Source organism: Pan paniscus, chromosome 8 (assembly GCF_029289425.2).
Source record: "Pan paniscus chromosome 8, NHGRI_mPanPan1-v2.0_pri, whole genome shotgun sequence".
Lineage (NCBI taxonomy): Eukaryota > Metazoa > Chordata > Mammalia > Primates > Hominidae > Pan > Pan paniscus.
This window is the reverse complement of record NC_073257.2, coordinates 20,179,034-20,204,487: the sequence shown is the minus strand read 5'-3', so window position 1 is coordinate 20,204,487 and position 25,454 is coordinate 20,179,034. Positions and strand designations below refer to the sequence as shown.

Sequence of the window (25,454 nt, the reverse complement as noted above, 5' to 3'; positions counted from 1 at the left end):
GAAACAAACTCCGTGATAAAAAGTCCAAACTGCTTTTCAGGATAGATACAGCTTTTGGTGAATTTGAATAGATTTTAACCCCCTTGTATAACTCATGTGAGAATGACCTCACAATCATATTTCATGTCTCTTCTCTTTTAAAAATCACCTTTTTAACAGTCTCTTCTCTTTTCTAGGATGGACTCAGGGTCCCGAGGCAAGTCAGACTGTTGCAGAGGCTGGTAGGTATATTCATGGTGCATCTTGAAAGTCCATTCCCTCATTCTTCTATTTATTTTGAACCAGGTATCCACTTTGCTTGCAGATCCTCCAAAACATATAAAGTTGCTTGTAGAAAAATTCTGAGATGAAACAGCATAGCTGAGTCTTTTATAAGGCTTTCTTTAAGTGGATTTTTTTTTTCTTTTTTCTGGAAGGAGACCTGATTATTTCAGTAGGACTAAAAACACAAAGGTCTTTGCAGGTTTATTTTTTTAAAGCCTAAATATAACTTTTATTTATTTTTATGACATCCTTACTCAGGAAATGAGAGCTTTGTTGTGAAGTAAACAACTAAAGCAACCAAAGAATTGACATTTGTAGACTAAAGCATCACGTGATGAAAGTTGGATAGGCTCTCAATGCTGCTGGAGGCTAAGAGATTGGGACCCGGGCAAATGTTCAGAAGCTCTAAGAGCTTATTTGAAACTACCTCAGTTCTTCCTTACTACTGTGCATGGAGTGAAATATCAAAATGTAGAGACATGCCTTTAGACTCTGGTGAGGCATTTATCCTAGCCCTCCCTGCACCTGGCTGGTGTTTGAGTGGATTCAGATTTCTTGTCATTTCCAATATTACAATCATGACCATCTTTGTTTGGATTGAGATTTTGAATTAAAAAAATTTTTTTTGCTTGGTTTTCTCATCTCCTTTCCTTCTTCTGATCCTCCCAATCTTGCCTCCCCATACCCCAAATTCATTTGCCTAGTATTCCTTCTTTCATGTTTTCTCCATGTTCACATAATCCTAGACAATGACATATGTACATAAACATGTCAAGAACTGTGAGGGGGCTGAGATTAAAGCTACTTACAAGCTAATAAGCCAGTTTGTTACCATTTCATGGATGCTAGCAGAAAACAGGAGACTCCTGGGCCAGAGACAAAGGATGATTTATTACTCACAGTAATAGCAGTAGTCAAAGCATGTGTGCCATTCCCCTGGTTCCCAGAAGGTGACAGACATGGCCAGATGACACCTGCCATGCAGTTGGTTTGCATTGTGTGAAAGGAGCCCTTAACTTAGGGAACGCGACTCTTTAATAATGAGCACTAAGCCTGCCTGGTCTTTGCTCCTGGAGGGAGACATTTTCTTTATTATTCTGCACATTAAGCCAAACTGTCTTCTTCCCTGAAGGGGGAACCTGTCTTCTGAGGCTGTTCACTATACGTTTGTAGAGGTAATTCCCAGCAAAGGCAGCTAGAGTCTCTGCTTGCAAATTGTGCAGAAACACCAGAGATTCATGGAGAATAGCCTCCCAGCAATATGTACATACATGTAAATTGTAAGCATACTGATAATTGAGATGATGACAAGTGCCACTGAAAAATAGAATGCAGCAGGGGAACCCGAGGTACATTTGCATATGGGAGACCTCTGATCATTGCTCTAAAACCATGGGTGCATGTGACGGCTCATGTCAACCGAATGCTTACAGAGTCTCACTCTTGTTGTTCAGGCTGGAGTGCAGTGGCGTGATCTCAGCTCACTGCAACCTCTGCCTCTTGGGTTGAAGAGATCCTCCTGCCTCAGCCTCCTGAGTAGCTGGGATTACAGGCATGTACCACCACACTTGGCTAATTTTTGTATTTTTTAGTAGAGATGGGGTTTCACCATGTTGGCTAGGTTGGTCTCAAACTCCTGACCTCAGGTGGTCTGCCCACCTCGGCCTCCCAAAGTGTTGGGATTACAGGCGTGAGCCACTGCATCTGGCCCTCAATTACTCTTATAACAATTATTTGAGGCATTTTACAGATGAGAAAACAAATTCAGAGAGAGTAACTTTCCCAAGACGCCATACCTGGGAAGAGGTGGTAGAGCCAGGATTTGAGTCCAGTTCAGTGTCTGAGTCCATGCTCTTAACTAATACACCAAATGGGCCTCTCAGTTATATGTATTTAAATCTGTATTTATATTTATATGTATTATAATTTACTAAACTTTCTGTTATTGATGAACTCTCAATTTATTTCCAGATTTTTTCACCCTGTATACAATCCTTCAAAAAACACTTTCATTTCTTCTTTTATGTGGGTGTTTTTAATTCTACGACTTACAATTCAAACTGCATATACATTTTAAATTTTGCCAGGCTCGATGGCTCACACCTGTAATCTCAGCAGTTTGGGAGGCTGAGGGGGGTGAATCACCTGAGGTCTGGAGTTCAAGACCAGCCTGGCTAACATGGTGAAACCCCATCTCTACTAAAAAATACAAAAATTTGCCAAGCGTGGTGGTGCATGCCTGTAATCCCAGCTACTCGGGAGGCTGAGGCAGGAGGATTGCTTGAACCCAGGAGGCATAGGTTGCAGTGAGCTGAGATTGCACCACTGCACTCTAGCTTGGGCAACAGAGCAAGACTCTGTCTTGAAAACAACCTTTTTTTTTTTTGATAGATGTCAGATTAATTTTTGAATACTATTACTCTTAACACTATCTGTATTCATACCATGTCTATCAGCAATGATGAATACACACATTTCTGCCAGCAACTGATATAATTACTCTTTTAAATTTGCCAATCTCTTACTTAGGAAGTGATATCTCATTGCTCCTTTAACTTGCATTTCCCTGCCTATGTACAAATTTGGAATTTTTTTTCTTTTATTGCTCAAACCATTCTCCATAACAAGGATTTGGACATTTTAAATTATATTTGTTAGCCATTCAGAGTCGTTCTCCTGTGAATTGCTTTTTTTTTTTCCAGGTCCTTTGCCCATCTTTCTATTGTGTTTTTTATCCACCTCATTGTCAATTTATCAGAGACCTTTGTATGTGATAGATACCTTCTGTCTTCTAAACTGGAAGAATGCCTCTCTGAATCTATCATTTATTAACTTTCTTTCTGGTATGTTTGCCACATAAAAGTGCTCAGTTCCTAAGTAATAAGTAGTTTATGTTTTCCTTTCAAAGGAAAGGAAAAAGAGGCTTTGTACACGTAGCCTCTAAGGGTACAAAGATTTTCTTGACTCCTTAGCTTAGACCATTTATATAACCTCTTAGATTTTCTTAGAAATTTCTTAGAATTTTGAAAGTCTTACTTTTACAACTATCATAAATTTTTAACATGAACTTTACTGACCATCCAGTTGGTACTAGAATGATCTTTCCAGTGGTAGACCTGGCGCATCACTCTCTTGCGTGCATGTCTTCAGTGACTCCACATCACCCGTGGGATAAGCTCCAAGGACGTGTGCAACCCTGCGTGATGCGCCTCCTGCTTGCCTCTGGAGCTCAGTTCATCCTATGAGTCTCCTTCTAGCCTGCATTCTTGCCATCTCCCTCCAGTTGTCATCCTCTGAATGTTCCGTGCTTGAATTAATGAATAGAATGTGGATGGCAACAGCTGGTACTCCCGTAACACTGCCAGGACCACAGGAATTTGTTTGATTTTATTCTGAATTAATTAGATACCCTTTTTATGAAGCTCCCTGGCATACATACACACAAAATATTTACTCTTTGGAAAGCAGGGGGATCTTTGTGTGTGAGTTTCCATGGTGCTGAATGGATCCTGGCCTGGGTTTCCCAAGAGGATTCGCTGCCATCATTTAACCTCCTGACTGCAGGGTCTGTCTTGGTGTCTGCTTTGCAGCAGGTGTTCTACAGTTTGTGCTCAGGGTTTGTTTCTATCGAGTGTGGTAAGATGCACAGACAGAGAAATGACTGACATGAAGGAGGAATTTCATACTCACAGATCCCTGGAGGCAGGGGTGGCAGCATACCATGCCAGGACACATGGGGAAGCACCAGGGTGGGTCAGGGGCAGAAGGTGCAGAGGACAGCGTGTGTCTCAGAGCCTGCATTGGGGTTTTCATGGGAAGGAATGGGCAAGGCAGGGTAGTAGGTAGGCTGAGGAGGTTTAGGATTGGCTGTAGGGTTGGTCTCTAGTTGTCAGGTACCTGGTCCTGGGGAGATTTAGGGTAGGGGGAGTATTGGCTTGGCGCATGAGTTTTATTTATTATTATTGTTATTATTATTATTATTATTATTATTATTATTATTATTTTGAGACAGAGTCTCACTCTGTGGCCCAGGCTGGAGCCCAGTGGTGCGATCTTGGCTCACTGCAACCTCCACCTCCTGGGTTCAAGTGAGTCTCGCGCCTCAGTCTCCCGAGCACCTGGGATTAGAGGCTTCCCGAGTACCTGGGATTACAGGCATGCATCATCGCGCCCGGCTAATTTTCGTATTTTTAGTAAAGATGGGTTTCGCCATGTTGGCCAGGCTGGTCTTAAACTCCTGACCTCAGGTGATCTGCCTGCCCTGCCCTCCCAAAGTGCTGGGATTACAGGCGTGAGCCACCGCGCCCAGCCGAGGTGCATGAGTTTGATATGGGAGATGGTTGGATGTGTGGCTATGGATTGGTCGGTTTATATATCAAAGGTGTGCTTGCAGCAGGGTTGTCTGCTGTTCCTAGGAACAAGCCAGCCCTGGGAGGGACGGTCTTTCCAGGATCAAAGCCCCAAATGCCAGAGCATCAAGAATATAGAAAACAAGAAAATACAGTCAATACAGCAGGTAGCATGACTCTGGGCATCATACCTCATTGAGGACCAGTCATATGTGTGTCTGTGCCTGTGCCCAACTCTGACCATTGTGTGCATCCTGTTCAGGAAATGTATAGAATGGGGCGGGGGAGGGGGAGTGTTTTCTTGTATAAAAATAAAAATGGCATTTTGTTTTCCTTCTCCCCTAAATATAATGAAACATCACTACGTAGACTGTATTAGCACAAGTAGGTGATTCAGAACCGATGCCATTTCCTGTCTACAGAGGGGTAAAATGATTTCCCCGAGGTGGTAAATCTAGCAGTTGGGGAAGTGCCTTTTTCTCCTGTTTCATTCAATAACAACATGGGCTGTATTTTTTTTTTTTTTGAGATGGAGTTTTGCTCTTGTCACCCAGGCTGGAGTGCAATGGCATTATCTCGGCTCACTGCAACCTCCTCTTCCCGGGTTCAAGTGATTCTCCTGCCTTAGCCTCCTGAGTAGCTGGGATTATGGGCACCCATCATCACACCTGGCTAATTTTTTGCATTTTTAATAGAGACGGGGTTTCACCATGTTGGCCAGGCTGGTCTCAAACTCCTGATCTCAGGTGATCTACCAGCTTTAACCCCCAAAGTGCTGGGATTACAGGCGTGAGCCACCACGCCCGGCCCTGTATTGTTTTTCTCAGAAAGGAGAAGCATTAAGGGTTAGTAGAGATTTGGTACGTGGAGTCAGCCAACTGCCACGCTCCAGCCTTCTCTCTAAAACAAAGGGGAGCAGAGTTAGATGATTTCTAAAGTTCTCTCCCACCTCCATAATGACTTCTCATGGTTGCTAAAGACTGGTTAGACTGAAAGAAAACAATGAAAGGTTAATCTTCTAGGAAGAGGCACCGTGGCCTGAGTGCTGGCAAAGGCCGTCCCAACCATTTCTCCACCACATTTCCAGATGGCATCTTGGGTGACTCAGGACGTCCTCGGGTGGCTTGATTTTAAGTGCCTCACATGAGTCATACCCAAAGCTTGGGTCCCTTGAGCAATTAAGACACTCCCTGCCTCAAATGACTTTTCCATCTGTGTTGCCTTTGTAGGAAAAAATAATGAAGAAATTATCTTATGTCACAGGAAGATTTTTTTTTTACCACTATTTTCCAGCGGACATCCCAAAACAAAGTTATGACTTAAATAGAAATATGGAAAGCATGTTGGATTTTTAAGAACCGTGCACTGGGAAAAAGTGAGGCCACTGTTTTGTATCCTTCCTTTCATGACACATTTTCATGAGCCTCTGCCTTTTAAAGGCCTCGCTTGTTCTTTAGGGTTGTCCGTTTCCTGTGTTACCTGCCTGTCCAATATTCTTCTCACAGCATGCTCTCTTTTCTAGTCATTGATCTGGGAATGTGCTGTGATTCATTTCCATTTCCATGTCTTCCGTGTTCTTAGAGTGTTCTTTCTGTTCTCTTTCACCAAATGTAAATACTACATCTGTTTTAAAACCTTTTCTTACTTTTGCAGACCTCACTGATTTATCTTTCTTCTCAACACTGGAAGGTCTTATAGTCAAGGTATCTATCTATCTATCTATCTATCTATCTATCTATCTATCTATCCATCCATCTATCTATCCATCCATCCATCTATCTATCCATCTATCCACTTACCCATTCCTATATCCCCAATCTCTTTAGACATAAAAGATTAGATTTCATATATATATATAGTTTTCCTCTATCTTGAGAGCTGTAGGTAAAAAAAGAACCCCATGTTAAGCACTATTATGTCTCATGATCTAAATAGAAACTCTTTCTAATGCAAAGAAGAAGGAGGAGGAGGAGGGGAAGGGAAAGAAGAAGAAGGAAGAAGAAAGAATAAGAAGAAGAAGAAGGGGGAAGAAGAAAGGAGGAAGAAGAAAGAAGGAAGAAGAAAGGAGGAAGAAGAAAGAAGGAAGAAGAAAGAAGGAAGAAGAAAGAAGAAAGGGAAGGAGAAGAAGGAAAAGGAGGGAGAAGGGAAGGGGAAGGGGAAGGAGAAGGACAACAGGAGTAAGTAGTAGTCATGGCTTCTGTTCTTCGTGTTTACAATCCCATAATCTACCAGGGCAGGGGTAAGGGTTGGTAACTGGGAGGGGGATAGACTTGTGCCTAATTGAATCTAGTAGATTCGGCACCAAGGAAACTGTAAGAGAAGGGCCAGGCTGTGGTATGTCAGTAACAGCAGGGGCTCCTGGGAGAATTGTAGCTGGGCAGAAGCACAAAAACTAAAATAGTTTCTTGAACCTTTTTTCAGCCTGTCTCTTGGGCCCATAAACTAAGCTTCATATTCTTGATGTAATATTGTGGAAAATTCTACTAAATCTATACACTTAATTTAAGGTATAAGAAGATAATGTGATAAACTTAATATTGTCAGGTATCTTCTAGTTTTCACATTTTAAATTTAATGAAATTATTTCTTATCTCATAAATAAGAACAAATCACCATGACATTGAAAATATTCTCAAGAATACTAAGTGAAGAAGATTTTGATCTATTTTAAAAATACTACTGAGCAAGAACTATTAGCAGAAGGAGCTAAATTTTACTTGGAACAGTGTGCAGCTACAGCTGTAAACTTCTGCTTATCTAGGATGTCAACTTAATACTCTCCCCCCACTAGTATCCTACTTTTATGTAAAAGAATTATATGATAAATTGACAAGAAGAATTTTTGAAGTGTCAGAATATGACTACAGTTCAGAGAATACATTCAGTTTAATGTCCTCTATCTTCAATGTGTACAATTTAATGGATGATAACTGAGGTTCACAAGTAACTTTTGAATTAGCACCAAAGACTGAATTATATTTACTATACCTTTGGAGTTCTATATTTTATTGGTTATCAAACAATAATCACTGCGAAAAGGCTTGAATTAGCCAAGGTGTCTCTGTGTTCTTTTTTTTTGAGACAGAGTCTCGCTCTGTCACCCAGGCTGGAGTGCAGTGGTGTGATCTCCGCTCACTGGAAGCTCTGCCTCCCAGGTTCACGCTATTCTCCTGCCTCAGCCTCCTGAGTAGCTGGTGCCCGCCACCACGCCCAGCTAATTTTTTGTATTTTTTTTTTTTAGTAGAGACAGGGTTTCACTGTGTTAGCCAGGATGGTCTTGATCTCCTGACCTCGTGATCCACCTGCTTCAGCCTTCTAAAGTGCTGGGATTACAGGCGTGAGCCACTGTGCCCGGCCACTGTGTTCTTTTTTGAAAGAGACAGGATTGGAAATCTAGGCTTTGGATGGCCATTGGGGTTGACTACCTTTTACCTGTGTGATCTGGCAAAGTCACACAGTGAATGACTTTGGCCTAGACTGGAAAAGTGAAGAGTTTATATTTAAGAAGCTCTTTTTCTTTACAGTTTATCTTCATAGTTTAACTTCTTCCAAAAAAATTTCAAGCATATTTTTAATATGCTGAAAGTTTAGTTTACAAAACATAACAAAGTGTGTAAAGATCAGAAATGACATAAAGTTGGAAATAACTAATAAAATAACTAAATTTCACTCACCAGCAGTCACACTGAAGTGGGGTTGCAAACTCGAATGTCTACAGAGACTAGACAGGTGTTCAAGTTTTCTATTGCTGCACAAAAATTTTCCACAAAATTCAGTGGCTTAGAGCAACAACCATTTTATCCCATCATTTGGTGGGGAAGGATTTGGGCAGAGCTCAGCTGGGTGATTCTTCTGGCCTGTGGTGTTGCTGGAGGTTGCTCTGGGGTGTTCAGTTGGCAGATGGCTGCTCTGGAGGGGGCAGTGCAGCTTCCCGCATGAGCCGGGCTCCTTGGCAGGAGCAGCTGGGCTCAGCTGAGTTATTCTCCATGTTTTTCCTGCCATTGTAGCAGAAAAGCAGCCATAGACAGTATGTAAATGAATGGATGTGGCTGTGTTTCAATAAAACTTTATTTACAAACAGTGTGGCCTGCCTGGCATAGCTTGCCTACTCCTGCTATGGATGAATGAGAGAGCAGGGACATCTGAAAGGACTTTCCAAAAATGATGAAAAATAATTACAAATGGATGATGGATGATGGGAGAACTGGTTAACTAAAATTTAATGCGTCCATAAAATGTAATACTATGCAGCTATTTTTAAAAAGGAAGGAGGTAGATATTTTTTGTTCAGTGGCAGATTGCATTTTCCAAAGATGGCAGCACTTGAATGTGCCATTCCTCCCATGGAGATGGGGGTCTGTGCCCTCTGCCTTTGAAACTGAGTGTGCCTTTGTGCCTGCTTTGACCAGTAGAGTATGATAGAAGTAATGCATTGTGATTTTTGAGGTCAGGGCATGACAGGGCATCTAGCTTCCACCTTGCTGTTGGGAAAGCTACCAGGTGACCAGTAAAGCCTATGGCTACCAGGTGACCAGCTGACTCATGTGTAGTGGCCCATGCTGTGAGTTCATCTACACTTGCCCATTTGGAAGGACTATAGAGAGGGGATTGAGGGACAACATGAGATAGAGAGATGCCAGCCTTGGCTGCCTCAGCAACTCACAATTCCAGCTTCAGCCACCTTTTGTAGAGAAGCCAGACCTCCCAGCCAAGCCCTTCTGGAATTCATGACCCACAGAAACCCTGAGAGAAAACATAAAGATTGCTGCTGTTTTAAACCACTGAGTTTTAGAGTGATTTGTTAAGCAGCATGAGATAGCTAAAACACAGATAAAGAAAGATGAACTAACTATATCACTAGGTGAGATTAAGCAAATTAGTACAGTATATATTTATGGAAGGATATACAAAAGTTGTCAAACATTGTCTCTGGGAAATGGAACTGTGAATCCAGGGTGGGAGGGAGACTGCTATTTTCATTTTATATTCAGCATAATTAGAAGTTTTTGCCATGTGCATATGTTACTTGATAATTTTTAAAACACCAGTTTAAATTTTAAATAAAGCAGAGAATGATAAAGCTAGAATATACTGAGTTTGTAGGATTTTTTTTAAAGCATTGATTCCTATTTACTTTCCAATGCATCTGTAGAAATCAGAGCTGGGTGCAGTGGTATTCTAGATGCTTCGCAAATTCACAAGATCACAGCCGTGGGGCATTTCTTATACACCAGTTTAGATTTGGAGATAAAAGAATATATTTAATCATGGATAATTTAGAAAGAAAACCTGTTCCAGAAATAACACAGATCAAAGTAAACACTTCCTCTCAATTCATGGTCTTATTCACCTTGGGGTTCTTTTTTTGAAAGATAATGAGATACAAATTTTAACTTTAAAAAAATACCCCACAGGTTGTCATGCTGTTAAGATCATTATCATTATCATCCCCAGCCTAATCCTCATTGCCTTTACTGAAATGTATGAAATGTTTTTAATGAGATCATTTAACAGAAACATTTGGTGAAGCTACATGTTGGAGTCTCTTTTTTAATCCTAATCGCTTTGGAGGAGAGAGACAGATTTTGTCCTGAAGTGACTAGGTTTCCATTAAATGATACTGTATAATACAGCTTCTCAATTCAGACATAATTTCCTAAACCCAAAGGTTTTATTCCTCAGTTTTAGCTGTGCCTTAAATCTGTGGATCACAGATGTGGATGTAATTTTGGTGATTTATTCAAGCCCTTTTCACTTGCAGATGAAGAAATATATATTTTAAAGTTCAATTAGTTAAAAAGAGTCATTCTCAAGCTTGATCAGGCATTAGAATGACCTGAAGGGCTTGTTAAACTGCAGCTTGCTGGGCCCACCCTCTGAGTTTCTGATTCTGTGGATTTGGATGGAGTCTGAGAAGCTCTAGCAAGTTTCCAGGTGATGGTGATGCTGCTGGTCCGAGGACCACACTTTGAGAAGCGCTACTTTGAAATAATTCCTTCTCAAACTAAACTGGAAGGTTTCTTTTCCTCTTTTAGGCAAAAGTCTTTCAGTCATACTCAGATTTTTTTTTTAAACTTGATCATTACTTAAATGAACTGTAAATGTTTATCCCTTCTGTCTCTCTAAGAAAGATGCACATCCCCTAACATTTTCGTTAAGCTGTTCCATTTGTCTCTGGTTTTTTTGAATTACCAAGACTGGAAGTTCTTGCACAGTCTGCTACAAAGATGAATGGCCCTGACACCTTTGCATGGAGTGCTTGCCCATTCTCTCCCCTTCCTCATGTGCTTGGCTCCAACCCTTGAAGCTCCCTGTCTTGTGGGTGTTCAAGTCCATCCTCAGGTGTGCTCGATATATATATGATATATACATCATATATATGTGATATATACATCATATATGTGATATATACATCACATATATGTGATATATATGATATATATGTGATATATGTGATACATATGTGATATATGTGATATATATGATATATATGTGATATATATGATATATATGTGATAGAAATGATATATATGTGATATATATGATATATAGTGATATATGATATATATGTGAGATATATGATATATATGTGAGATATATGATATATATGTGAGATATATGATATATGTGATATATATGAGATATATATGTGATATATATGATATATATGTGATATATGTGATATGTATGATATATATGTGATATGTATGATATATATGTGATATGTATGATATATATGTGATATATATGATCTATATGTGATATATATGATATATGTGATATATATGATATATATGTGATATGTATGATATATATGTGATATGTATGATATATATGTGATATGTATGATATATATGATATATATACACATGCACATATATGTACATATATATTTTTTTTTCTGTGACAGGGTCTTGCTCTGTCACCCAGGCTGAAGTGCAGTGGCACAATCTTGACTCACTGCAATATTTGCCTCCCTGCTTCAAGCAATTCTCCTGCCTCAGCCACCTGAGTAGCCAGGACTGCAGTCATGCACCACCACACGCAGCTAATTGTATTTCTAGTAAAGACGGGTTTCACCATGTTGGCCAGACTGGTCTTGAACTCCTGAACTCAGGTGATCTGTCCACCTTGGCCTCCCAAAGTGCCGGGACTACAGGTGTGAGCCACTGCGCCCAGCCGGTGCACTTGATATTTATAGCCACCTCTCTAATACATCAAAGAAAATGTCTCTCAAGCTTTTGGTGGTTTGTATGCAGATCGTGATTTGACGCAAACATTTTGAGTGCATATTTGTTTAAATAGAATAACCCTCTGTAGTAACTTTTTTGAAGCAAGGTTTGTGATGATCTTTGTATATCACAGCAGGAATATGTCTTTGATAGCAATAGGTCGCAACCTTATATCTGTTTTGAAAACAGGCCTAGGGCTGTAAATAAATTAATAAAGCAGATGAGGGTTGAAATAAACATTGCCCAGCTAGGTGACAGTTCCTGAAGGAGAGAGTAGAATCTTATCAGAGTAAACCAGTTGCATTCAACATGTTTTGAGAGCCTTTGTGTGCCCAGGGCCAGCACAGGGGTTGAGCACACAATTATGAGCAGGACGTGTCTGCAGAGGGCAGCCAGACAGTCTCACATAATAGTGGCCAGTTCAGACTTTGAAGTAAGTGGGATCGGGTTCAAGTTCCACATCCATTACTTGCTGGCATGGACCGATATGTGCCCTCACTAAGCTTGACTTCCCTCCATCTATGAAATGGGAATAAAACACCTACTGCGTATGTCTTCAAAGACTGTCATGGGGTAATGTCTTGTTTTAGCTTGCTCGGGCTTCCATAACAAAATTCTATAGACCATGTGGCTTAAACAGCATACATTTATTTTCTCACAGTTCTAGAGGCTGGAAGTCCAAGACCCAGGTTCTGCAGGGTTTGGTTTTTGATGAGGGCTCTTGTCCTGGCTTGCAGACAGCTGCCTTCTCAATGTGTGCCCACATGGTCTTTCTTGGTGCACACACATGGAGAGAGAGAGATAGAGAGAGCTCTCTTATGTCTCCTCTCTTAAGGGCATTAATCCCATCATAGAGACCCCACCTTCATTACCTCATCTAAATCAATTTCTCCCAAAGGCACTCATCTCCAAATACTGCCTTCCCCCCAACCCCACCACCTCCCATAGTAGGTTAGGGCTTCAACATGTGTATTCTAGGAGGACACAGCCCATAACATGCTTGTTAATTGCTTGGCCAGTTCCTGGAGTTAGATAACCACTCAGTAGTGGCTTGTGGCTTTCCTTACAAATGTTTTCTTCCTTCTTCAGGCCTCTGCTACCAGCTGTCACCAGATGTAGCTCTGTTTTAAGGACTAGAAAAAGCCCTGAAGAGTTTTAACAGGCTTTTACATTTGCATCTTCTAGTTACTGCTCTCATCAGGGGCTTTTGGGAGAAATTTAATTAGCACAGACTTAGGTGTTCCTTTTTCTGGATTCTAAATTCTCTAGATACTCTGCTGAGTTCAGTATTGATTCCTATTTCACAGTAATGCGCCTGTAATTCAGATAGGGAAGCTCTGGTGTATCGTTTCTCTAAGTGGACATTGAAAGTAATTTTAAAATACGAGATTTTTGTTAGTCATGTTCCGGTTTTTGGAACATTTCGGCAGTCCTGTAAATGTGACATAAAAGTGATAACAGAAGAGTATTATATACAGCACATACTTTACTTCTAAAATTCCGATGATTGAACTGTTTAAGGAACGTGTATTTTCTGCCAAATTGGACGTCTTCACTGTGTTCACTTGTTAAAGTCAGGTTAAAAGATTTGCTTGTGTGTTATTAATTGTTTATGCAAAACAACCAAGGTTGTTTTACAAAGGAAGGGAGTTAAAAATGGGGAAATCAGGAAAAGAAGAAGAAAGGAGATAGGAATCACATGCCAAAGGCTCCCAAACTGAAGATTATTTCCCTTGTGGAAAAAAAAAAAGATGTTCCACTACCACCAAAATGCTTTCATGCATCACCGATGATACTGTGTGTTTTCATTCCTACAGAAAACCAAACCTTTGATGACAGAATTCTCAGTGAAGTCTACCATCATTTCCCGTTATGCCTTCACTACGGTTTCCTGCAGAATGCTGAACAGAGCTTCTGAAGACCAGGACATTGAGTTCCAGATGCAGATTCCAGCTGCAGCTTTCATCACCAACTTCACTATGTAGGTGACACGCTGGTCAGGGATGAAGATTTCTGCCTAGGGTGGTCAGGTTGAGCCTGAGATGTGAGGTCCACAGCCTTGTGACTGTGAGGATTTATATTCCAGTAGATGGTATATAGATCAGAAGGTCAATTCTTTTGTTCAAATTCATTGGTTGGTTCATTCATTCATTCATTCCTTTTCTTCTTCTCTTTTTCCCTCTCTCCTTCCCTCCCTCTCTCCCTCCCTCCCTCCTTCCCTCCCTTCCTTCCTTCCTTCTTTCCTTCCTACCTACCTACCTTCCTTCCTTCCTTTTCTTTCCTTCCCTCCTCGTCTCTCTCCCTTCCTTCTATTTTCTCTTTTTTATTCAATTTTTTTCTTCCTGTCTTTCTTTCCTTCCTCCCCTTCAACAAATGAATGACCTTTATGGGCCAGGTTACTCTTCATGAAAACTGGTGCACTTCTCTGAGAAAGACAGCATCACAGTGCTGCACAGATTCCAGTAGGGAGAAACAGTCAATAGATAAATGAACAAAGAATAAGTGAGATGAATTTCAGACAGTTGCAAATATGATAAAGATGGAAAGTCAGACCAAGAGGGTCTTCTTCAGTTAGGGAGATCTGGGAAGAGCTTTCAGGAGGCTCTTCCTCCTCCATGGTGAAGTTGAGGGCTGAAAGACAAGGCAGTGTAGAACCTTTGATATACTAGATTGGATATCTTTCCTCCTTCTCTGAGCCAAGAAGTAAAGATATGTAAAACGGGCTAGGTGATGGGTTTAATTTTTGGCCCAGGTCAGATGTAAGTTGGTGAATCTTCACGGTAGTGTGAGCAGATCTTGTGACTTTTCTCCTGGAGAATCACAGAGGCACCATGGGTTGGGTCTTGCTATTTGGACCTGTTGAAAATTTCCCTAGAATAAAATGAATGATTCAGAGGTAGTGCCCTAGTCTGGAATGCATTCTTTCTACACATCCAAAAGGCAAATAAAAATATTTCCTGGGGTTGTCATGGTTAAAAGATCCATGTCTGAATTTGTCTTCGAACTGCAAGCTGGTAGCACAACTGTCTCTTGTATTTCAGGCTTATTGGAGACAAGGTGTATCAGGGCGAAATTACAGAGAGAGAAAAGAAGAGTGGTGATAGGGTAAAAGAGAAAAGGAATAAAACCACAGAAGAAAATGGGTAAGTATTGGTTGATTAAGGAATTAAAAACCCATTTTAGCAAAGTGCCACATTTTCTATGCCTTTGCCTACTCCTCTTGTTGTCTTCCTTTCCTCCAAATACTTTTCTCTTTCTTTTTTATCAAAATATAAATACATCTAGTGAATAATATAGTAGATAAGTGTTTGTAATAAAAAGGAGAATTTTACCATATTTATCTCTCATGCTCACTTCCCACACATATCCTCTTCTAATATTTCTATATGTAGTTTGCAGTTTTCCTTTTTTTTTTTTTTGGAATGAGGTCTCACTCTTTGCCCAGGCTGGAGTGCAGTGGTGCAATCATAGCTCACTGCAGCCTCAACCTCCTGGGCTCAAGTGATCCTTCCACCTCAGCCTCCCAAGTAGCTGGGATTACAGGTGTGCACCACCACACCCAGCTAATTTTTATTTTTATTTTTTTTGTAGAGATCGGGTCTTGCTACATTGCCCAGGTTAATCTCAAACTTCGGGGCTCAAGCAGTCCTTGCACTTCAGCCTCTCAAAGTACTGGGATTACAGGATTACAGGTGTGAGCCACTATGCCTGGCCTGTACGTAGTTTTTTCTTTTTTTTTTTTTTTTTTTTTGTAGTTACCCCCTAACTCTAAATATTGTGATAGTCATACTTCAAAAAATTTTTTTTTGATAAAAATAAGACATTATCTGTTGGCTCTTTGCTATAAAGAAAAGGTATATAGCAAATTAACAATACTCCTACTTTTACTCTGCATTCACATTTTTATATTATTCTTTTATTTCTTCTTCCATCAATCCAACAGTGTTTAGACTATCTTGGACTATCCCTACTATCTTAAATGATTATATTCCCTCTCCTAACCTCCACTGTCTCTCTCTCCTTTCTCATTTCATGATGTTACCTAATCATTGTTTGAGTTATTAGCATCTTAATTCTGACTTGTAATACTTTTATTCTTTCTTTTGTTTATAAATGGAATCTAAACATTGAAACCAATACATAGCAATTGCTTTTTAATGCCTATAGAAATAACATGAACTGCATGCAGAGCCACCTAGTACACTAAGATTATTTTTTCCTCTTCACCAGCCCAATGTGTAGGCCTTCATCCCCTTGGCAGAAAAATGATCTTTGTATCTAGATAAAATGGTGTGAACCTGGTAACCCGGTTTTCCTCATGAATAAAAAGACATCATTTTGAGAAATTTAGTTCTCTAAAATTATAGACTGCCAGAAACTTTGCTGTTGGAAATTTTATTAGTGACAAGGGAATGCCTCACTCTTGTCTGGAGGACAGGAGCCATAGGTTCACTTTGATACAGAAAAGCAACCAAGGTCCAGAGCTTCAGATAAGGGATTTTCAAAGGCACAAAATTCCACGTTTATCTTAATGTCGTAGTTTCTAAAGACATAGAGAATCTTTAGTCTGCTTGTCAGTCCAGGCGGAAATGATGGTTTTACACACAGCCTTTGCTTTGAGCCTATCCGAACACTGCTCTATTTAAATTTAACCTATACTCCATCCTTCCCCTAATTCTATAAAAACCCTGTCTCTTTCTTTGTTTGATGAGTTGCCTCATCGTGCCTCTGGTATGTGGTCTCCCTTGCTGTGGCAAGTTATTAAAACCTAACTCTGTTAGACTATAGATTTATCCCAAGTGGTCTTTATCACAATTGTTCAGAGTCACACTACAGATTAGTTTAGTTGAATCATGACATATGTTTCTGTTTTTCCTGGAGTTTCTAACTGCTTTTCTTTTTTCTTATGATATAAAATGATATAACATCTAGCGAGACACATAACCATTATTTAAAATATGTTATGATTTAACATAACAAAATGAACAGCTATGAACAAGTTTCTGCAAGCAGTGACATCCTTATCACTCCTGATATCTGGCCAACAGCAGCTGAAAGACATCACTGATTGGGAGACATTCTGATTTCAGAGCTATTAAAACATGGATGCCTTTATATCCATGAAATACTTTCATTGCTTTTCAGCCTTGATGCAAAACTTTTACCCTGGTATCTCTTTTCATATTCTTCTGGGTTGGCTTTTTTATTTCGTGTATTCCACATTTTCCTCTTTCTTGGCTTTCACCTTTATTTTGCAGAAGTTATATTCTGAAGTAACTTTCTCAGAATGGGTGCATGAGAAGTAAACTTTCTGAGACCTTGATTAATATTTTGGCTGTGTATGACTTTAAGGTCAAAATACTTTTCCTTTTGAACTTTGAGGCATTGCTCCAATGTCTTATAACATCCAGTAGTATTGATGATACATCTAATGGGACCAGATAACATCACTTTTACGTTTTCTCTATGTGATGTTCTGAAGTTTTACAATGGCGGGTTTCAGTGTCAGTCTCTTTTCATTCATTCTGCTCAGTGCTTGAATTTTTCCATTTCAATACTTGTGTCTCTTTCCAGTTCTGGGAAGGAGGAGTATAGAAAGCCTATCAGCTTAGTCATTCATTCACATTGGACTTGGAATTATCCTGTCTATACTGGGTCTCCCTTTTCCCTTCCATCTTGTGGTGTCCTGAATTCAGAGCCTGCACTCTCTCTGATTCTGCCACACAGTTGGGTTCTCTCCTTTGCTGCAGCCCTTTGCTGCATGTTCTGAGCTATAAAATTCTTGCTCTACTGAACACCCCAAGCTTTCTGGAAACTTCTTGAAATGTCTTACCTACTAATAGTTGCCACTCCCACTTATTCCTCTAGTGATCAGTCTGCCATTTTGAATAAGAGAACCCTCACTCCAAGTACTGAAAGCATCTGGAGTGTATTTTTGTCAGCCTTGGAGTCCTTTATTCCCTACCTTTCCTGCTAAACATATCCACCAAACTTTACTAAGATGTGAAAACCTAGTATGTTAGCTATTTTAAAGTTATGTAAAATGCCAAGATTCATTGGCCATCCTTGTAAAGGGAGAGCACAATTCACAGCTTCACTCCAAAGCTCTCTCTTCTAGCAGTTCACCTACTCAACGTCCTTTCCCATTGCTCCCTTGGGTCTGTCTCAGGGAGAGGTAGGACAGTATTCTTAGAATCCTCTCCTGGTCGGTATTCTTTGACCCTTCGTGACCTACCTCTAGCACGGGGTTTCACTTCTTCTAATATGAATTTTTATTTTTCCTTTCTCAGGACTCACACTCACACCCATGGGTCTCCCTGGCAGGCTGGTTGAGAGGGTATGGCTGGTGCCCTGTGGGGACTGAGGGAACCTGGCTCTATCCTCTTCTGAACCTCCCTGGGGTCCTTTTCCTTTTTCCTGACAGAGAGAAGGGGACTGAAATATTCAGAGCTTCTGCAGTGATTCCCAGCAAGGACAAAGCCGCCTTTTTCCTGAGTTATGAGGAGCTTCTGCAGAGGCGCCTGGGCAAGTACGAGCACAGCATCAGCGTGCGGCCCCAGCAGCTGTCCGGGAGGCTGAGCGTGGACGTGAATATCCTGGAGAGCGCGGGCATCGCATCCCTGGAGGTGCTGCCGCTTCACAACAGCAGGCAGAGGGGCAGTGGGCGCGGGGAAGGTGAGTCCTGCGTGCTGGGTTCGTGCAGATCTGTAGTGAAAACACCCAGCTGGTCCTTGGCTTCAGAGAAATATACAAGAGATTGCACCCTTCCCTTCAGCAAAGCCTTTGCATTTTTGTAGGAACTGGAATGATAGCAATGAAGCTAAGACAGCAACTGGTACTTTTTTTCTTTTTTTTTTGAGACGAAGTCCTCTGTCGCCCAGGCTAGAGTGCAGTGGCGAGATCTCCGCTCACTGCAACCTCAGCCTCCCGTGTTCAAGCGATTCTGCTGCCTCAGCCTCCTGAGTAGCTGGGATTACAGGCATGTGCCACCACACCCGGCTAATTTTGTATTTTTAGTTGAGACGGGGTTTCACCATGTTGGTCAGGCTGGTCTCAAACTCCTGACCTCGTGATCCACCCGCCTCGGCCTCCCAAAGTGCTGCGATTACAGGTGTGAGCCACCGCACCCGGCACATTTTTTTTAATTAAAAATAAAATACAGCCCATGCTGTAACAGGAGATTAAAAATGTATGAGTTATTGATGCAATAATACCACTTCTGGAAATCTATCCTAGGTAAAACATCTAACATATTGGGAATGTCATATGCACAAGCTCGTTTGATAATATTTGTGGTAGCAAAAACATTCCATCAGCCTAAAGATTCAATTATATGGAAGAGATTAGTAAATTACGATTATAAAACAATTCAGCATGTGGCAGAGAAGAGAAGGCAAATTGTATATGTACTATAATGTTAAATATGAAGCTGATAAAATACTAGAAAGTTATAGAAAATAATCATTTTGTATCAGGGGTATGAGATTGTGGGGCCATTTTCTAAAAATCTGTTTTTTAACATTCAGCAATATGTTATATTCTTTCTAAATTTAAATAATGAAAAATGCTTAGTATAGATGTAAGATACAGGCATCTTGATTCATTAGCAGAATCATTCTGATTTTTAAATTTTCTCAAATTCTGATTTTTAAAATAGCTCTTCATTTATTGAAATGAAAAATTACAGTATAATCTAGTTTTAATCACCGTATTTTTTTTCTTTTTTTGGGAGGGGGCTTTCTGGTTTTCACAAAGTCTAAAAGAGTGACTTTAGTTACTATATGAATTTCAGCTAATAGTATATATTAAATATTAACTTGTGTTGGGCTGTATACTTAATATACCAGTGAGCCTGGTCAGTGTTGAATTGGATGAGACAGGAATGTTCAAAAATTGCACCAGGACTGGAATTTTAAGATTTCAGAGAATTGTGACATTGAGAGTGGAGAAATGGTAAATGATGAGCAGAGTATGTGCAGAATCTGTATTCAGTGCCTGCGGCTGCACAATCATAGAGTGACCCAGGAAGTCTTCTTGGACCAGGATATTTAGGGATAAGATCGGCAGGAGAAGAGAGAGAGAGTTGCCTGGACAAGCGGAATCAGAGAATGTTGGTATTTAACATAATGCAAAAATAACCAAGGCCTAGAGCTGGTCTATGGAAGGGCAAACAGTGTGGAAAATACACTTTCTCCCCCAGCATGCAGTTGAGTTAATGACTATGTGAGAGGCCATTCACTCTCACAGACTGAGCGTTTCCTGGCTCTGCGAGAGACCCAGGTCCTTTGTTATGTGTTGGACTCAAGTCCTTTGTTACGTGTTGACTCCAAACAATGAGCTTGACATTCTTAATCCAGATCTAGCTGGTATCTAGAAAAAGCAAAAATATTGTCAAGGTACCTGGCATTTAGAAATGGCATGAGATCCAATACGCCATTCTTAGGTCATGCAGGTGGTAGCTGTATGGTTAATGGATTTTAGTTCAGTTGTTAATTGTAACCTTGTAAAAAATGCAAGGCTGTAAGACTTGGCTTGCACATCTGGGAAACAGGGGTAATAACTAGCTCATGGGTCATTGTGAAGTGCTCATGTATGTAAAGGGTTGGCCGCAGAATGAGAGCTTAACAATTATTACTAGTTTTCACATTATATTGACTTTTTTCTGTTGCAAAACTTACCTCTGTAATAAGATCATTGGTGCCTTCGAAAGCAGGTCTGTTTCTGATTAACCTGTGTCTCCTTAGCACTTAACATAATGCCTGTTAAACAGTAGGTAGCTAATTGAGTGTCTTCCAACTATAGAAGAAAAGCAGGCCAGGGATGGTGGCTCACACCTGTAATCCCAGCACTTTGGGAGGCCAAGGTGGGAAGATCAGGAGTTCGAGACCAGCCTGGACAACATAGTAAGAACTTGTCTCTATGAAAAAAATAGATAAATAAATAAAAAGAAAAGCAAACACAAATAACTAAGAATGTTTTAAAATTTCATTTCTCTCTAACAGTACCTCGGAAGAAAATTTTCTCATGTGCAACTGTGGGAAAGAAGTATTTTCTCAGGGGGCAGAGTTGTCAGGATCTCGTAAGGAGGGTAGAGTATCTGTGAAGTGTGTCTGGGATGAGAACACATTCAGTAGCTGTGTCAGCAGAAAGTTCAGAGGGGAGTCCTGTTGCAGTAATGAAATGTGTTTTGCCTAATTTTCAGAATCATAATGACTCTTCAGAGATGTGTACGTGTTGTGGGGTGTGTATGTGTTTTGTTTGGAGGGAGTATGAATTATGACTGTTAGCTAAAAAAAGTTGCTTACTGTTTATATTCGGGGCCTGTTAGTGTCTCAGAGGAATTTTTCCAAACGGTTGATCTCTTGGGATCTGTTTGTTTTTAAGGAAATTGTTTTCTTAGCTCCTTGTACCAAAGCAGATACTTTGCCGTCCAGAACATGAAGCTTTTACAAGCATGTCCCAGAGCCAGGTGCAGTGGACGGATTCCCTTTTTGCTGCTCCCCACTCCCGTCTTTCAGAGCTCAGCGGTTATTGTTCCTGCAAAATGGCAGCCTTAGCAGCTTGAAGCACAGGATGTTGTGATTTTGTCTGGACACGGCTGTGTTTTTCCAGAAGAAATCCAGGCTAAAGATCAAACGGGAATTGGGCTTGCACCAAAACTATGATTGTGTGAATGAGGTCCAAGCCAATACATTCCGCTGATAGATCTGGCTGTGTTAAGAAATCTAACTTCTGGAATTTGTCTAAGTAAATCTCTCACCATGGCCCCATTTTCTTTCTCTTTTCTTTCCTTTTTTTTTTTTTTTTTTTTTTTTTGAGACGGAGTCTTGCTCTGTCGCCCAGGCTGGAGTGCAGTGGCGCGATCTCGGCTCACTGCAAGCTCCGCCTCCCGGGTTCACGCCATTCTCCTGCCTCAGCCTCCCCAGCAGCTGGGATTACAGGCGCCCACCACCATGCCTGGCTAATTTTTTGTGTTTTTAGTAGAGACGGGGTTTCACTGTGTTAGCCAGGATGGTCTCGATCTCCTGACCTCATGATCCGCCCGCCTCGGCCTCCCAAAGTGTTGGGATTACAGGCGTGAGCCACCGCGTCTGGCCACCACGGACCCATTTTCATCTTTAGAGATGCAATTCTAGATGAGGATTACTACTGTGTGCTAGATACTGGACTAAGCACTTGCAGAGTGTATTATCTCATGCAATTTTTATAACAACCCTCTTAGCTTTTTTTTTTCAATCCCCATTTTAATTATGAAGAAGCTGAGAAACCTTACTTACTAAAACAGAGGTTCAGTAATATGGACAAGGTCTCATATTTAATTATGGATAGAAATAGAATTTAAACATAGGTCTATTTTATTCCAAGTTATACCCTTAACCACTGCACTATCTACCTCCTCATTAAATAGACTGTACATTACTGTGGGTGGAGTTCAAATTCCAACTCTTTTCCTAAATATAAAAATAAAAAGAAAGACTAAGAGCAATACAATCCACCTTTGCCTCAGTTTACTTTATGGTGTATCAGGATTGAACCCACATCTGTTGAATTGTAAATTAATGGGATCTTTCCCAGTGTAAAAGGCAATCCTGTGAGACGTATTTTGGAAGATGAAACATTATAATTTCTGTTTATTAAAATAGTTAACACAGGTACGTGGTTGAAAATCTCAAGCATTACAAATTGGTATACGGTGAAATACAAGACTCCCTGTCTCTTCTGTCTCTCCGTTCTCCACTTCCGCAGTTCTTATCCTCTACAATATTCTCATGCTTTAAGAGCTCAGTGGAACAGAGCTCTTAAATGAAATGAATGCTTTCCTGAAACATGCCTGGGATGTGTGATTTCTGAAGGTATATTCTCACTGGTATTCCGAGACAGATATTCCCACTGTGTGATTGTTTTAAGGCTGGTTACTCTACTGTCTTTGCTAAACTCATAAACTTCCTACTGTCTCACTTATGGCACCTAAATTACTACCCCTGCCATGATTCCAATACTTTTTTTGGCAGAAAATTTTCATTTATGACAAGATCCCCAATGACTAGGGGTAAAATAAAATGAGAAAAATCAAGTGAGAAAAAGAATACCTTACTTACTTTATTATCCTTGTGATTTTACATCAATGACTCTCAATCCTGACTATACTCTCTAGTAACCTAGAAGGGTTTAGAAAGAATTCCAGACAACGTACTCTAGACAAGTCCTACCCTAGCCTAGACAAGTGAATTTGAATTTATTAGGGTGGGGCTACGGAGCTGTACTTTTGGGTGTGATATTCTATACATGTATATTAAAAACTTAAAAATCTATGAGTGATTAAAATATTTTTAGTTATTTGTAAAGTTAAGAATAATGCTGATTATTTTTTTCTGCCACTTGACAGGTGTGGTGGTATGATTTTCATAGTTTATCCTTTCTATTCCTTGCTTTTTAAAAAAGTTTTAGGGAAGTTTAATTTACACACTGTAACATTTACTCATTTGAAGTGTATAATTTAATGATTTTTAGTACATCGGCAGAGTTGTACAACCATCATCAGGGTCCAACTTTAGAACACTGCTACCACCTCAAAAGGATCCCTGTACCCATTTGCAGTCACATCCTGTTGCTACCCCAGCCCCAGGCAAGCGCCGATCCACTCGTCATCCCTGTAGACTTCAAACAGCTATATTTTTAAAAGCACTGCAGCTAATTCAGATGCTCAGTGAAGGTTGAGATCTATTCCCTTGGATTTTCCAGCAGACCTTAGGAATATTAACTATATCAAAACCTTGACCTACAGAAGCAGATTTTAAATTAAACAAGATTGGGCCAGGTGCAGTGGTTCATGCCTGTAATCCCAGTATTTTGGAAGGGCAAGGTGGGTGGATCACTTGAGGTCAGGAGTTCAAGACCAGCCTGGCCAACATGGTGAAACCCCATTTCTACTAAAAACAAACAAACAAACAAACAAACAAAAACAAAAATTAGCTAGGCGTGGTGGCCCATGCCTGTAATCCCAGGTACTTGGGAGGCTGAGGCAGGAGAATTGCTTGAACCCGGGAGGCGGAGGCTGCAGCAAGCCGAGATTTTGCCATTGCACTCCAGCCTGGGTGACGGAGTCAGATTTGGTTTAAAAAAAAAAAAAAAATTAAACAAAGTTGTTTCTCAATTTCATGGGGCCCCTCAGTTTACTCTGACTTTAGATCCTTGTTAAAGTGTATTTTGTTCCTCTTTTCCACCGACAAGTTTTCACTCTCAGATACAGGCCAGTGTAGAATTATGTGGTTGGTGGAAACAACCTCTTCCCATCTCCTGCTTCTGCTCTTCCACATGGAGACCAGAGATGGAGAAATCCCAATAGCCAAGCTCAGTGGGCCGGTGCAGTCTTCGTAATACAGTCTTAAGCTCGTTAAATTAGGTATCTCATCTTCTTTTGGAGAAAAGCATGATTGTTCAGGACATTTGGTGTCAAAAAAGAGCTTCTTAAAGGTACTTGAGTCCCTCTCTGGCTTCTTGGACTTGTGGGACTTGCCCTTCCCACAGTCCTCCTGCTCCAACCCCAACTCCACATTGAGAGAAGAGGCTCCAAGTCTGGCTTAGCGTCAGCCTTCATCCCTGTGGTTTGACGGCTCCATTGCCAATCTCAGTGGTTCCCAAACTTTGCCGCCCGTTAGAATCCACAGGGAGCTTTTATGAATCTATTGCTTAAGCCTCACCCATGCCAATGAAATCAAATAGCTGCCGATGGAAACTAGGTGTCAGTATTTTTATTAAGAAGATCCCCTTGTGATTGCAACAGACAATAAAGTTTGGGGTCTAGACTGTGATATCCTGTTTTCTAGCAATATTTCACTTTAGTTCCCACCCCTTTGTTTTCTAAACTCTTTTTTTTTTTCCCCTGGGCTGCTTGACCCCGTTTCCAAGCTGCCACCTGGGGTTCCTGGGTAACCTCAATTCCTCATCTCTATCAAAACTGAGGGACTTACAAGACCTTGCGCTAACCTAAACATTAAAAGGAAATCTTAACTCTAGGAATGGGGAGACCTTTGTAACTGTTTTCATGTTCTCCTGCCATCTGGTTCATCACCGAGAAGTGTTTGGCCCTTAAGAACATGAAAGAAAGAGTTAGAGTATCAGGTTATACTCTTAAAAAAATACATTCTAAAAAGACAACCTACAGAATAGGAGAAAATATTTGCAAATCATATATTTGATAGGAGTCTAGTGTCCAGAATATACAAAGAATCCTTACAACTCAACCACAAAAGGATAAACAACCCAATTAAAATACGAGCAAAGGACTTGAACAGACGTCCTTCCAAAGAAGACATATGAATGGCCAAAAAGCATCAGAAAAGGTGCTCAACACAATTAGTCATTAGGAAAATGCAAACCAAAACCACTTCTCACACCCTAGGATGGCTATAATGGAACAAACAAAGGAAAGTTACAAGCCTTGGGGAAGATGTGGAAAAATTAGGACCCTCGTACATTGCTGGTAGGAATGTAAAATGAAGCAGGAAAATATTTGAAGGTTCCTCAAAAAGTTAAAACGAGCAAGTTAAGAGATCTAGCAAGACCCAAGATCTGGCAAAATTTACCAATGTAAGTCAAGAAAATGCTG

General features: G+C 40.5%; 1 protein-coding gene across 2 annotated transcripts in view; it reads left to right on the top strand.

The window, feature by feature from the left end:
* Positions 1 to 25,454, top strand: part of ITIH5 (inter-alpha-trypsin inhibitor heavy chain 5) — a 107,197-nt gene that overhangs the window by 11,181 nt on the left and 70,562 nt on the right. For both annotated transcript variants that reach the window (XM_008953128.4, XM_063607243.1), the window contains exons 2-5: positions 177 to 221; positions 13,663 to 13,826; positions 14,887 to 14,988; positions 18,270 to 18,520. In XM_008953128.4, the coding sequence (XP_008951376.3) occupies positions 177 to 221; positions 13,663 to 13,826; positions 14,887 to 14,988; positions 18,270 to 18,520 (562 nt within the window). The remainder of the gene's footprint in view (positions 1 to 176; positions 222 to 13,662; positions 13,827 to 14,886; positions 14,989 to 18,269; positions 18,521 to 25,454) is intronic.